The sequence below is a fragment of the Microtus pennsylvanicus genome, chromosome 7 (genome assembly GCF_037038515.1).
Source record: "Microtus pennsylvanicus isolate mMicPen1 chromosome 7, mMicPen1.hap1, whole genome shotgun sequence".
NCBI classification, from domain to species: domain Eukaryota; kingdom Metazoa; phylum Chordata; class Mammalia; order Rodentia; family Cricetidae; genus Microtus; species Microtus pennsylvanicus.
Window position 1 is genome coordinate 89,124,290 of NC_134585.1, and position 13,675 is coordinate 89,137,964.

At 43.5% G+C, this 13,675-nt stretch overlaps 1 protein-coding gene across 1 annotated transcript in view; it reads left to right on the forward strand.

The window, feature by feature from the left end:
- Positions 1-13,675, forward strand: part of Egf (epidermal growth factor) — a 79,386-nt gene that overhangs the window by 36,114 nt on the left and 29,597 nt on the right. Inside the window, exons 11-14 of the mRNA XM_075981353.1 lie at positions 2,657-2,805; positions 6,111-6,215; positions 8,418-8,641; positions 13,474-13,641. Coding sequence (XP_075837468.1) covers positions 2,657-2,805; positions 6,111-6,215; positions 8,418-8,641; positions 13,474-13,641 — 646 coding nt within the window. The remainder of the gene's footprint in view (positions 1-2,656; positions 2,806-6,110; positions 6,216-8,417; positions 8,642-13,473; positions 13,642-13,675) is intronic.

The following is a 13,675-nucleotide window of genomic DNA, read 5'->3' on the forward strand; positions in this document are numbered from 1 at the left end:
ACTTTAAGTCAGGTGGCCATCTGCCAGTCTTTGATTGTGGTCTCGTTTCCTTGCTACTCAAACTGTGGTTTCTGGCCCATCTGGAGCTTATTAGAACCGTAGAGTTCTAGGCTCCCCCCAACCACTGGACTAGAACCTGACTTTAACAAGACCTTCAGGTGATTTGTATGAGGAGAGTGTCACTTCTGTTGACACATGGTCAGAAGCAGAGTGATCTGTTCCATAGCCTGCACAGTGTACCTAGGAAGCCCTTTGTACCTGTGGAATTGGGCAAGATGAATGACTCAAGAGGAAATGCGCTTTAGCTAGCGTCTGACCTAATGTCCTCATTTCTGTAGTCTGGAAAATTGAGGCAGTTCCGCAAGTCAGAGGTAAAATTGGCAGAACATCCATGTTTTCTGAATTGACCTGAAGTGGCGTGCTGGGGGCTGAACCAATGCAGATACAATTCAGCTGGTGTCCCTCATTCAGATGTAAATCCCTGCTTTCTGTCCAGCAGAAGGAACTTCTGGGGGTTGAGTACAAATGCTATAACACTGACCAGTATCAAAAATAGCTAAATTACCACAGTGGTGTGTGTGTGTGTGTGTGTGTGTGTGTGTGTGTGTGAGAGAGAGAGAGAGAGAGAGAGAGAGAGAGAGAGAGAGAGAAAGACAGACAGACAGACAGAGAGACAGAGAGACAGAGAGATACAGAGAGACAGAGACAGCCTGTCTTAGGGTTTCTATTGCTGTGAAGAGACACCATGACCACAGCAACTCTTTTTTTTTTTTTTTTTTTTTTGGTTTTCTTTTTTTTTTTTTTTTTTTTTTTTTAAACATTTTTTATTGATAAAAGAAGAATAAAGAAAAAAAAAAAACAAATTTCCACCTCCTCCCAGCCTCCCCTTTCCCTCCCCCTCCTCCCACTCTTCTCCCTCTCCTCCCACTCTTCTCCCCCTCCTCCCACCCCTCTCCCCTTCCCCCCACTCCTCTCCCCCTCTCTCTCCAGTCCAAAGAGCAGTCAGGGTTCCCTGCCCTGTGGTAAGTCCTAGGTCCTCCCCCCTCCGTCCATATCTAGGAAGGTGAACATCCAAACTGGCTAGGCTCCCACCAAGCCAGCAGATTGCGTCGGATCAAAACTGCGTGCCATTGTCCTTGGCGTCTCATCAGCCCTCATTGTTCGACATGATCAGAGAGTTCAGTTTTATCCCATGCTTTTTTTGGTAATAGTCCAGCTGGCCTTGGTGAGCTCCCAGTAGATCAGCTCCACTGTCTCAGTGGGTGGGTGCACCCCTCGTGGTCCCGACTTCTTTGCTGATGTTCTCCCTCCTTCTGCTCCTCATTGGGACCTTGGGAGCTCAGTCCAGTGCTCCAGTGTGGGTCTCTGTCTCTATCTCCATCCCTCGCCAGATGAAAGCTCTAAGATGATATGCAAGATATTCGTCAGTATTGCGCTAGGATGGGGTCATTTCAGGTTCCCTATCCTCAGCTGCCCAAGGAACTAACTGGGGACCTCAGCTTGGGCACCTGGGAGCCCCTCTAGGGTCAATTCTCCTGCCCACCCTAAAGTGGGTCCCTTAACTAAGGATTGTGGTTCCGTGCTCCCCTATCCAACCTTCCTTTATCCCGATCCTCCTATTTCCCCAAGTCCCCCCTCCTTCCCTTCTACCTTTTCTCACCCCATCTCCCCTTACCCCCTTCCCACCCCACCCCCAAGATCCCACTTTTCTCCCCGGCAATTTTGTCTACTTCCCTTATCCAAGAGGATAACGATATGTTTTTCCTTGTGTTCACCTTCTTACTTAGCTTCTTTAGGTTCGCCAATTGTAGATTCTGTGACCCCTATTTATGGCTAGAAACCAATTATGAGTGAGTACATCCCATGTTCTTCTTTTTGGGTCTGGGATACCTCACTCAGGATAGTGTTTTCTATTTCCATCCATTTGCATGCAAAATTCGAGAAGTCATTGTTTTTTACCGCAGCGTAGTACTCTAGTGTGTATATATTCCATACTTTCTTCATCCATTTCTGTCTGCCTGTATGCCTGCAGGCCAGAAGAGGGCACCAGACCTCATTCCAGATGGTTGTGAGCCACCATGTGGTTGCCAGGAATTGAACTCAGGACCTTTGGAAGAGCAGGCAATGCTCTTAACCACTGAGCCATCTCTCCAGCCCCCACAGCAACTCTTATAAAGGAAAACAACTGGGGCTGGCTTACAATTCAGAGGTTTAGTCCATTGTCATCATAGCAAGAAGCATGGAAGCAGACAGGGAGACATAGTGCTGGAGAGGTAGCTGACAGTTCTACATCTGGATTGGCAGGAAGCAGGAAGAGAGATATTAGGCCTGGCTTGAGCATATGAAACCTCAAAGTCCACTCCCAGTGACACACTGACTCCAACAAAGCCACCCCTCCTAATGTCACTCCTTGGTGACCAAGCATTCACAGCAATGAACCTATGGGGTCCATTCTTATTCAAACCACCACACAGTGATTAAATTGCTTAAGGTTATACATATTCGGGAGTATACAGTTGGGGCTTATTGTAGATAATGTCTGTCTGTCTCCAACTATAATTATACTGCATGACCTGAAGACATGCTAATCTCCTTTATGTATATTCTACGTTAATATTTAGAAAACAAATCAGAAATGCCTAGTTTTCTTTTGCAGATATATTTTGCACAGACAGCCCTGAAGTGGATAGAGAGAGCTAATATGGATGGCTCCCAGCGAGAAAGACTTATCAAGGAAGGAGTAGACACACCAGAAGGTCTCGCTGTGGACTGGATCGGCCGGAGGATCTACTGGACAGACAGTGGGTACGTTTCTTGCTTTAGTTTTATGTTGCAGGAGATAGAGATGGAGGTGAGGAAATAGGAGATACTACTGGCCTTATCCTCTACTGTGAACATAGAAGAATAGGGCTAGCCACGTGGGGAGGATGGGAGAAGGGTCCATTGTTCTCTGTACCCCCGACTCTTCCCCATCACCAAACAAGACATGGTCCACAGTGATGCAAGGATTTCAAGGAACAAGAAAGTGACATGTGCTTTTGTGGTTCAGGCCATTGTCACCAGGGCAGCCTGAAACCTGTGTAAGCACCACCAGGAAATGTTTGCACAAGGCCTCCTAATGGGCATCTTCCAGGAGACACGATAGAAGAGGAGATGAGAGCTGCCTTTTCAGTCAACCCTAAGGTTAACTGAGAAGAAAGGGCAAATTTTCCCATTAAAAACAATGAATGCAGATGCTTGGTGTAAATAGAAGTACCAGCCAGGCATAAACAGTTGCCACATGAAAGAAAGGTATACATGGCCACAGGGATCGGCTGGCCCAGCTCCTGCATTGTACAGGTGAAGGACTTAAGACTTAGAGAGGCTGAGGTTGTTCCAGGGTGTTTACGCAGCATGTGAGTGTCAAGTCTTGCGCTGGCTCCTGTTGAGCAGGCATGAAGGAGAGAGTGGAACCGTCCCTGACAGGAAGCCATGTTCTGAGGCTGGATAGGGTGGGCTCTTTCCTTCTATGGGAAACAAGAGAAGCAAAGATAGGATATTTCTCTCTCCTCTAGATACCCCTCAGTGCCTGTGGCATGTGTGAGTCTGAGAACAAACAGGACTAGGCAGGAGGAAGGCTGTGCTAAAGAGAGCCCACTTCCTTGCTTCTGAGAGAGAAGCATGAACCAGACTCCCTCACAAGATGACATGAGAGACGCCGTGTACTCTAGAGTGTTTTCTTCCGAGTAACTGAAAACCACGGTGTGAATGGTGACCATTCTGAGCATCTGCAACCTGTGCAGCCATGTTAAAGGAGAAGAAAATGGATTAGGGTTTCACACCTGGGAGAAAGGGAGCTCCAGCTCAGAGACCCAGGGAACAGGCTCATGGACTTGTGCTCCACTGTGCTGTGTGCAGAAAATCTCTGGTTATAGGAAGCAAACAGATTCTTTACAGTGAGCCAGATGTTCAGTGTGGTGTGCAGGTCCGGTGCAATGCTCTTTTTGTGTCCAGATTGAGCATGGCTCCTTATTTGCTTACTTAACTTTTTCTTCACTTTTCATTATTGTTTGTGTATCTGTCTATTAAATAACTGCAAGATTCCGGATGCTGTACTAAGAGCGTTCCATCCAGGACGCTATGAAGTCCCAGAGAAGTCTGCTTTCATATCTCTAAAGATCAAGAGAATTTCTAATCAGAGTGCTAAAATAACTTTCTCAAGATAAAACAGTAAACTCAAGGTTCCCCGAGTTATGACAGAAGCAAACTTGGGTGCTACTTGGAGTAGAGCATGCACTTTGGGTTTGAGCCCCAGTACCCCAAAACCTTCAGACAGGGACCCTGTCTCCCCCACTCAGCATCAGAATGGGTGATACCCAGAGTCATGCAACAAATTGAAATCAGCTCCGGCTGAAACAATTACAGCCATCATAATCACAGCCTTCTCCATGGTGAACCCACATAAAAGCATATTCTCCATGTCAGCTGTAGGCAATGACAGGGCTGGTATGTGGTTGTTTTCCAGAGTGTAAACATTTATCAGGATCACAGATGTCAACAGCCCTCTCTGCTCCACTGAGGTAGCCCCCTTCTCACTTCCCCGCATTCGGGAGGCACCTCTAATTTCACCAGTGTGTGATTAGTGCCTACTGCCCAGGTAGTGCCTCCAGGAGGCATCTGGGCACAGCTGGAGCCTGCAGAGCCAGACCTCAGGTTCTCCAGTACATTGACTTCAGCAAAAACAAACCCTTCTTAAGTCCTCTCCCCTCTAAAGACAGCTGCTTAAACAAAACCTTTAATTTGTCTGGAAATGAGAGGCTTGTAGTTTAAAAACCTTGATATTAACTAGAAATCTGACTTAAATAACTGAGACTTTAATCCTAGGTATTAGATTACATGACAACTCTAAGTCAATGAAAACCAAAGGGGAGGGGGTGGCTGTATTGGTTTAGAAAAAGACAGATTCGTGTGAGCATGGCACATAGATAATTCTGTACAATTATTAACTAATAGTAAGGGAGCCTGACTCCTAAAGTTAGTGGAACCATAAAGGTAAAGATACATGTGTGCTTGTTCTCTGGGGGACCGTGGAGGGGGACTCTTACCATCCAGTGGAGGATCACAACAAATGGAAGTCATCCCTGGGCCTCTGCTTTCTTATGACCGGCCCTGGAGTCTCAGCATGTGGGGAGCTCAGTTCTCATTACCCCGGGCAGTTGAAATCTCTAAGTGTTGTAACCCTGAGATCAGAGAGGATGATTTTATTACCCCATCACACCTTCAGGATCCCTTCCCTCCCTCCAGGGAAGAGTAGAAAATGGATACAAAGGATCCGAAACCATAGGAAGTGAAGTGATGGAGAAGGGCTGACTGGTACCCTCCATCTGCCCTGGAGCAATGAGGAAGAAAGTTGAAGCCCACTTACATCTCCCCTACTGTCCTAGCTTGTCCTCTCCTCCCCATGGCCTGTGACCCCTTATTCTGGCCTCCTAGTCTCTGGCTCCATGAGTGCAGCAGGAGGTGGAAGGGTGTGAAGCCAATGAGACTAAAGTATTTACACTTGGCTTTGTCTGTGTCAGGCTGCTGACACGTCCCCCTTTACCCTGTCCTGTGCCTGGGGTCCATATGGGGTGCTACTTAGATGGGGTTTTTGTTTGTTTTTGGCTTTTTGAGACAGAGTTTCTCTGTGTCAGTGTGACTGTCTGGAACTCTCTCTGTAGAGTTTTAGTTTTTAGTAAAGGATTTTTTAAAATATGTGTATATGAGTGTTTTGGCATGTCTATAATACATTTCATGCCTGGTACTTGTGGAGGCAAAGAAAGGTTATCAGATCCCCTGGAATTGAAGTTGGTCTCCAGCTCAGAAAGTGCCTTCCTCTGCCTCCCAAGTGCTAGGGTTAAAGTTATATACCACCGCTGCCCGACTGGATTTTAAATCAATAGAACCTTTGTGTGGAGGGCTTGCTGGTACTAACTTTATGAGCGTGTGTGTGTGTGTGTGTGTGTGTGTGTGAGAGAGAGAGAGAGAGAGAGAGAGAACATGTTTATGTATCAGTATGAGAAAATTAGTAGTTTTATTTGAAAAGTAATGTTGATATAACCCCTCCCCACTTACATTAAATACCTTTTTAGGAAGTCTCTCATTGAAGGGAGCAATTTGAGTGGAAAGTATCGTCAAATAATCATCAAGGAGAACATCTCAAAGCCACGAGGAATAGCTGTGCATCCAAAGGCCAAGTAGGTATTTATGAAAAGAAGGCACCAGCTGCTGAGTTTGTGCCCCTGTTCACATCCAAAATGCTGTGACCATGCTCGTCTAAGGTGCTCACGTCTAAGATGCTGTGACCATGCTCATGACTAAGGTGTTCACGTCTAAGATGCTGTGACCATGCTCATGTCTAAGGTGCTCACATCTAAGATACTGTGACCATGCTCATGACTAAGGTGCTCACGTCTAAGATGCTGTGACCATGCTCATGTCTAAGGTGCTCACGTCTAAGATGCTGTGACCATGCTCATGTCTAAGGTGCTCACGTCTAAGATGCTGTGACCATGCTCATGTCTAAGGTGCTCACGTCTAAGATGCTGTGACCATGCTCATGTCTAAGGTGCTCACGTCTAAGATGCTGTGACCATGCTCATGTCTAAGGTGCTCACATCTAAGATGCTGTGACCATGCTCATGTCTAAGGTGCTCACGTCTAAGATACTGTGACCATGCTCATGACTAAGGTGCTCACATCTAAGATACTGTGACCATGCTCATGACTAAGGTGCTCACATCTAAGATACTGTGACCATGCTCATGTCTAAGGTGCTCACGTCTAAGATACTGTGACCATGCTCATGACTAAGGTGCTCACATCTAAGATGCTGTGACCATGCTCATCTAAGGTGCTCACGTCTAAGATACTGTGACCATGCTCATCTAAGGTGCTCACATCTAAGATGCTGTGACCATGCTCATGACTAAGGTGCTCACGTCTAAGATACTGTGACCATGCTCATGTCTAAGGTGTTCACATCTAAGATGCTCAAGTTTGTGCTAAGACACAGGGGGTCAGTGTAATCAGAAACCAAGATCTGTGAATTTTGCTCAGATCACAACCAGCATGATTAACAACACCATCCCTTCCTCAGCTCTCAGTCCTCATTAACCTGTTAGACTTAAGCCCACGAGTCTACGTTCCTTAAAAATCTTATGTTGTTGGAACTGGAGGGATGACTCAGCGGTTAAGTGCACTGACTGCTCTTCCAGAGGACCCAGCTTTGTTTCCCAGCACCCACACAGCGGCTCACAGCCATCTGTAACTCCATCCAGGGGATCTGATAAACTTTCTTTGTCTCCACAGGTACCAGACATGAAATGTTATTATAGACATGCCAAAACACTCATATACACACATTTTAAAAAATCCTTTACTAAAAAAAGATTTAAAAATATGCATTGCTGTTTCTTGAGAAGAGAATGAAATTAGGTGTGTTGACTTATCAACTCTATTTAAAAAACCTTGGAAGACCTCAAATGATAGGTCATTCCTAGAACCAGATAAGCAAAGATGTGAATTATGAAAGAGTAGTAGATTCTATGCTACTAACAATGAATTAGCATCACATTCTGGTTTGAGGGTGGAGAGTTAAGGAGAATCAAGAGTTTCTTCAGAATTACTAAAAAGCAAAGAGAGAAATGGGAATTTTATAGTTGTTTCTGAACAATGTGCTAGTAGTAACTGATAATTAATCTGGAGCCAATCAAATAGTTAAAACAACAAGAACACATCTCTCTAGATATTAAGTGAGCCAACCAGATATTAAACCATATTAATATTTTTTAAGAAATGTGCCTAGTTCATGAAAGTTTAAATCATCTTAATAGGTACAGCACCTTGCATAAATCTAGGAAACAGGTAAACACACTATTCCTTTTATTGTCGTTTATTATGTGCATAATATAAGAAAGAGCTACCAAGCTGGGCAGTGGTGGCACACAGCTTCAATCCCAGCATTTGGAAGGCAGAGGCAGGTAGATCTCTAAGTCTGAGGCCAGCCTGGTCAACAGAGTGAGTTCCAGGACAACCAGGACTACACAGAGAAACACTGTCTTGAAAGAAAAAAAAAAGGAGCCATCAAATTGATTGCATTTTGCTGTTAATACTGTTCATTCAAGTACAAATTTGATTAATAATATTCTATAATATTAAATACCAATTCCTTTTCCATCTAGTGATCTGACCCCATTTTTTGTTCTAGATAAGGATTTTTACAGACAGTTGAGGGTGTTCTTCCTTTTTGCTTTTAATTGTCTAGCATGTTGTGCTCCGTTTTCTCCTTGTGTATTGCTTAGTGCACCACTCTTTACACCCTAAAATGATTTATATCGACATTTCAGTGCTGAAAGAATAGAAGAGCTTATTTGATTTGTGAGTTTTCTTGATTGAAGGAGACTGTTCTGGACGGACACAGGGATGTATCCGCGGATTGAAAGCTCTTCCCTTCAGGGTTCTGGCCGGCTGCTGATAGCCAGCTCTGATCTCTTGGAGCCCAGTGGAATCACAATTGACTACTTAACAGACACTTTGTATTGGTGCGACACCAAGCAGTCAGTGATTGAAATGGCCAATCTGGATGGTTCCAAACGCCGAAGACTTGCCCAGAACGATGTAGGTGAGACTTTGGGGTGGATGATTCTTTTTGTCTTTCTTTTTATCATTTCTATAGAATTTTTCATTCTATTTTTTTTAATTATGTGCACATATGTATGTGTTTGGGAATGTGTACATGAGTGTAGGTACCCACAAAGGCCGGAAGAGGGTATCAGGTTCCTTGGAGCTGGAGTTACAGGTGATTGTGAGCCAGTGGATATGGGAACTAGAAACCAAACACAGATTCTCAAGAACAGTACTTTCTCTTGACAGTTGGGCCATCTCTTCAGACTCTGACCTCTTCATCTTGATTAAGTGCTGATGAATGTTAAATCTAGAATATGCTTACATGTGTATATACATTTAGCCAGACTATAGAGATAGATTTCTTCAAGAATTATGAAATAGAAAGATTACCTGAGCACTGGAATAATGAAAAAATTAGTGTTGTATAATCCAAGATGTTTCCAAATAAAAGTGAAAGTCTTATTTTTTCTGAACATATTTAAGAATAAAAATTAATTTTTTCTGTCTTTTTTTGTACATTTGCACTATTAAAATTTATTTCAGTAGGATTCCCAAAGACGTTCCTTCAGAAAGGGCAGGATTGAATATTCATGGATCCTCTAACCTAAAATTTTCTTTAGAGCGGACCAAAAGGTTGTCTACTTTTTTTTTACTTTTATTTTATTTTTTTAATTTATTTTATTTTATTTTATTTATTTATTTATTAAAGATTTCTGCCTCCTCCCCGCCACCGCCTCCCATTTCCCTCCCCCTCCCCCAATCAAGTCCCCCTCCCTCATCAGCTTGAAGAGCAATCAGGGAAGTCCAAGGACCACCCACCTCCATCCAGGTCTAGTAAGGTGAGCATCCAAACTGCCTAGGCTCCCACAAAGCCAGTACGTGCAGTAGGATCAAAAACTCATTGCCATTGTTCTTGAGTTCTCAGTAGTCCTCATTTTCCGCTATGTTCAGCAAGTCCGGTTTTATCCCATGCTTTTTCAGACCCTGACCAGCTGGCCTTAATGGGTTCCCGATAGAACATCCCCATTGTCTCAGTGTGTGGGTGCACCCCTCGCGGTCCTGAGTTCCTTGCTTGTGCTCTTTCTCCTTCTGCTCCTGATTTGGACCTTGAGATTTCAGTCTGGTGCTCCAATGTGGGTCTCTGTCTCTGTCTCCTTTCATCGCCTGATGAAGGTTAATATTCAGGAGGATGCCTATATGTTTTTCTTTGGGTTCACCTTCTTATTTAGCTTCTCTAGGATCGCAAATTATAGGCTCAATGTCTTTTATTTATGGCTAGAAACCAAATATGAGTGAGTACATCCCATGTTCCTCTTTTTGGGTCTGGCTTACCTCACTCAGGATAGTGTTTTCTATTTCCATCCATTTGTATGCAAAATTCAAGAAGTCCTTGTTTTTTACTGCTGAGTAGTACTCTAATATGTATATATTCCATACTTTCTTCATCCATTTTTCCATTGAAGGGCATCTAGGTTTCTGTCTTTTTAACCTGACATTCCATAACTGTGATAATATCATTTTTAAGAATTAATGAAAATCAGTTGAAAATATGGGCAAAGATTAATCAAGGATGTTTTCTCTCCTATTGCATTTTCAGATTATTCATAGGAGAGCATACATTTTCATAAATATCTTTAAAATGTTAAGTCAGGGACTTGAGAGATGATTTTAGTGGTTAAGAGCACTTGCTGCCTTTCCAGAGGACCAGGGTTTGGTTCCCAGGAGCCATGTTGAACGGCTCACAACCACCTGTAACTCCAGCTCCAAGGATTTTGATACCCTCTTCTGGCCTCTGCAGGTACCCACATACATCCATACACAGAAATACAAAGAAACACACATGTGCACACTCTCTCTAGCCTGTCAAAGAGAAGTACAAATGCAGTGTGCATGGGAAATTCCTCTGGACTTGGGGAGTCCACATGGACCTTTGGAACTGGGCCATGTGGTAAACAGAGCTACCAGGATAAAGCGACTGAACCTAAACTTGGATTTTCTAAGGATACAGTAAATGTTCTTGAGCAAGAGGCATACGTGACAAGATTGGCGTTTCAGGGAAATCACCTAGATGACAGTGCCGTGGTCAGATTGAGGTCTAGAGAGAAGGACATCGCTGAACAAGTTACAAGGGATGTCCAGGCATCAGTTCACATGGTATTAAAAAGTGAAATAGAAGATTGCAGGATTAAACATTAGAAATAAAAATTAGGGAGGGTCTGATAGCAGGTTGGTATAAGGAAAGTGAAAACCTAGAAGTGTTGGAAGAATTTTAGGGCTTTAGACACTGCTTAAAAAGATCAAATATTAGTTTCTTGTAGGAAGGAATTAACAAAATAGTTATTTTGCCAAATCTATTTAGTTTAGAGACAGTAATTTTCTAGATAATATAGCATGAAATCAAGCAAAGAGAAATATTTAAATTGCATGTATTTCTACAATTGTTTAAAACAGCTATATTCTTCATAAATAATGGTAAGCTTGCATTTATAGTTCAGCCTTGACAGACATTCATTGATTTCTCATAGGGAATGAAGATGTGGAAGTGGCTGATTTGATTTTTTTTAAATACTACCCAATTAAATAAAACTAAATTGTCCATTTGAAGCATGTGTTAGAATTAGCTCTTATGTTTCAACAAACACATTGAACACAATCATCCTTACCTATGGCAAACAACCACAACTAATTGCACTTTAACTAAAGATGAATTCATTCAATCCTTTCATTAAAAATCCTGAACTGTTGGGGCTCAAAAGATGGCTCATTATAGAGGTAGATATATGAACATTCCTAACCAGGATGTAAAAGCCTCACATTCTGGATAAAAAAAATAGTATATAATACTTTATTTTATTTATTTTTGAGATAGAGTCTTATGTATCCCAGGCTGGATTTGAATTATGTAGTGGGAGATGACCTTGAGCTTCTGGCCCTCCTGCCTTCACCTCCAGAGTTCTGAGGTGATAGGCATGTTCCCATACCCAATTTAGGTGGTGCTGGAGATTAAACAGAGTTACAGGACAACAGGAATAGGTGAACTCTTCACCAGCTTCATAGCCTTTTAGTGTATATTTTATAATTTCAAGGGTTATTGCAATCTGAATAGTGTAATTTTCTCTTGAAGAGCAATTGCAAATAATGTGTTTGTCTACTCATTCCTACTCTAGAGCGCCACCTACTGCAGTACATGTGATGTCTTCTCAATTGACTGCTCAGGATTTTCTTTTTCTTTTAATTTTATGTGTATGGGTGTTTTGCCAGCATGTATGCCTCATGCCCATGGTGGGCCAGAAAAGGGCATTGTATCCTGCGGAGCTAGAGTTAAAGACAGTTTGAGGTGCCGTGTTGGTGCTGGGATTCTTATCTAAGTCCTTTGGAAGAGTAGCCAGTGCTTTTGACCACTGAGCCATCTTTTGAGCCCCAACAGTTCAGGATTTTTAATGAAAGGATTGAATGAATTCATCTTTAATTAAAGTGCAATTAGTTGTGGTTGTTTGCCATAGGTAAGGATGATTGTGTTCAATGTGTTTGTTGAAACATAAGAGCTAATTCTAACACATGCTTCAAATGGACAATCTTTAAGGACATTATACTATATGACTAAAAAGGCAAATAGCTGGACACTCCTGTTTGCTCGTAGTAATTCAGAGTAGGTAGCCTCATGCAAACATGAGGTAGAATAGGATTTCTCAGGGGCTAGGGGGAAGTTGGCACAGAATTTCAGATTTTCAAAATCCTGGATTTCTAGAGACTGGTTGCACATCAGTGTGTGCACACTTCCCCTGCTGAACAGTACACGGAGGCTAAGGCGGTAAAGGTTGTGCTGTGTGTCTTCTAGCCACAATGAAAGGAACATCAGTCATGTAAAAGAAACCCCCATGCTCTGCTGATGGTTTTGCTTTCGGACAAAGGACTAGAGACTGAAATGAATGCTAAGGATCCTGGCTGATAGTGGTAAAGTGGAGGACACTCTCTATGGCCATGACAAGTCATTTGAGTATTCCACCACAAGGGGGAGACATTTCTTTCACTTCTCCAAATTTGTTGACCTGGTGAACGTGAAGAGGCATGATGAAGGCCTCCAAGGCTTCTGAATGTGTATCTCCTGCACTCTGGTGTCTTGAGACACTGTGTGGCGTTGGCCTGTGCTCAAACCCCTCCTCGCAGCAGTTCCAGGGGCCTGCAGAGGTGGTTTTAGTTGAGGAGCGCTCAGAAGGCAGCCCGCTGGATGATCTATAGGAGCTGTGGAATTGGAGGCAACAAATAATAGGTGTTCAAAAAGCTCCTTTCAGAACAGCAGGGAAGAGACAGGCTAATGGGATAAGGGGAGGAGGCCATTGGTACAAAAGGTGGGATGCCAATACGCACGCTAAGCTTGGGGAGGAGGGTAAATATGAAGAGATGGGGTCATTCTTGGCAGTATAGGCCTGGGAGAAGTAAGAAAGGATGATGTGTGAGAATAGAGAGCAGCCAGGAGACACGAACTCAGGAATGCAGTGATGGAGATGAACTCGGGAATACAGCAATGGAGATGGCAGTTTCAAAAACCACTTGCTCGGTCATGTAAATTATTCTAGTGCTCATGACAGCCATTCACATGACAGGAACCTGGACTGAGGAGCAGCAGGTTTTGAAACATGCTCAAGTTCAGTCTGTGGCAGATGGGCACAAAACATTCCACACTGGCCTCCTCCTTGGTACTGTTAAGACCCTTGTAGGTCAGCAGCCACCTATGATGTAGTGACGTGGTTCTAAGCTTTGTCCCCTTATAAATGCCCCCTGTGAAGAGAACCTCTCTGTACTGAATGGCCTTTCAATTGCTTCCAGGTCACCCCTTTGCTGTAGCCGTGTTTGAGGATCACGTGTGGTTCTCGGATTGGGCTATCCCCTCGGTAATAAGGGTGAACAAGAGGACTGGCCAAAATAGGGTACGTCTCCGAGGCAGCATGCTGAAGCCCTCGTCACTGGTTGTGGTCCACCCATTGGCAAAACCAGGTACACCGGAGCAGTCCCACAGGCCCTCCTGCAC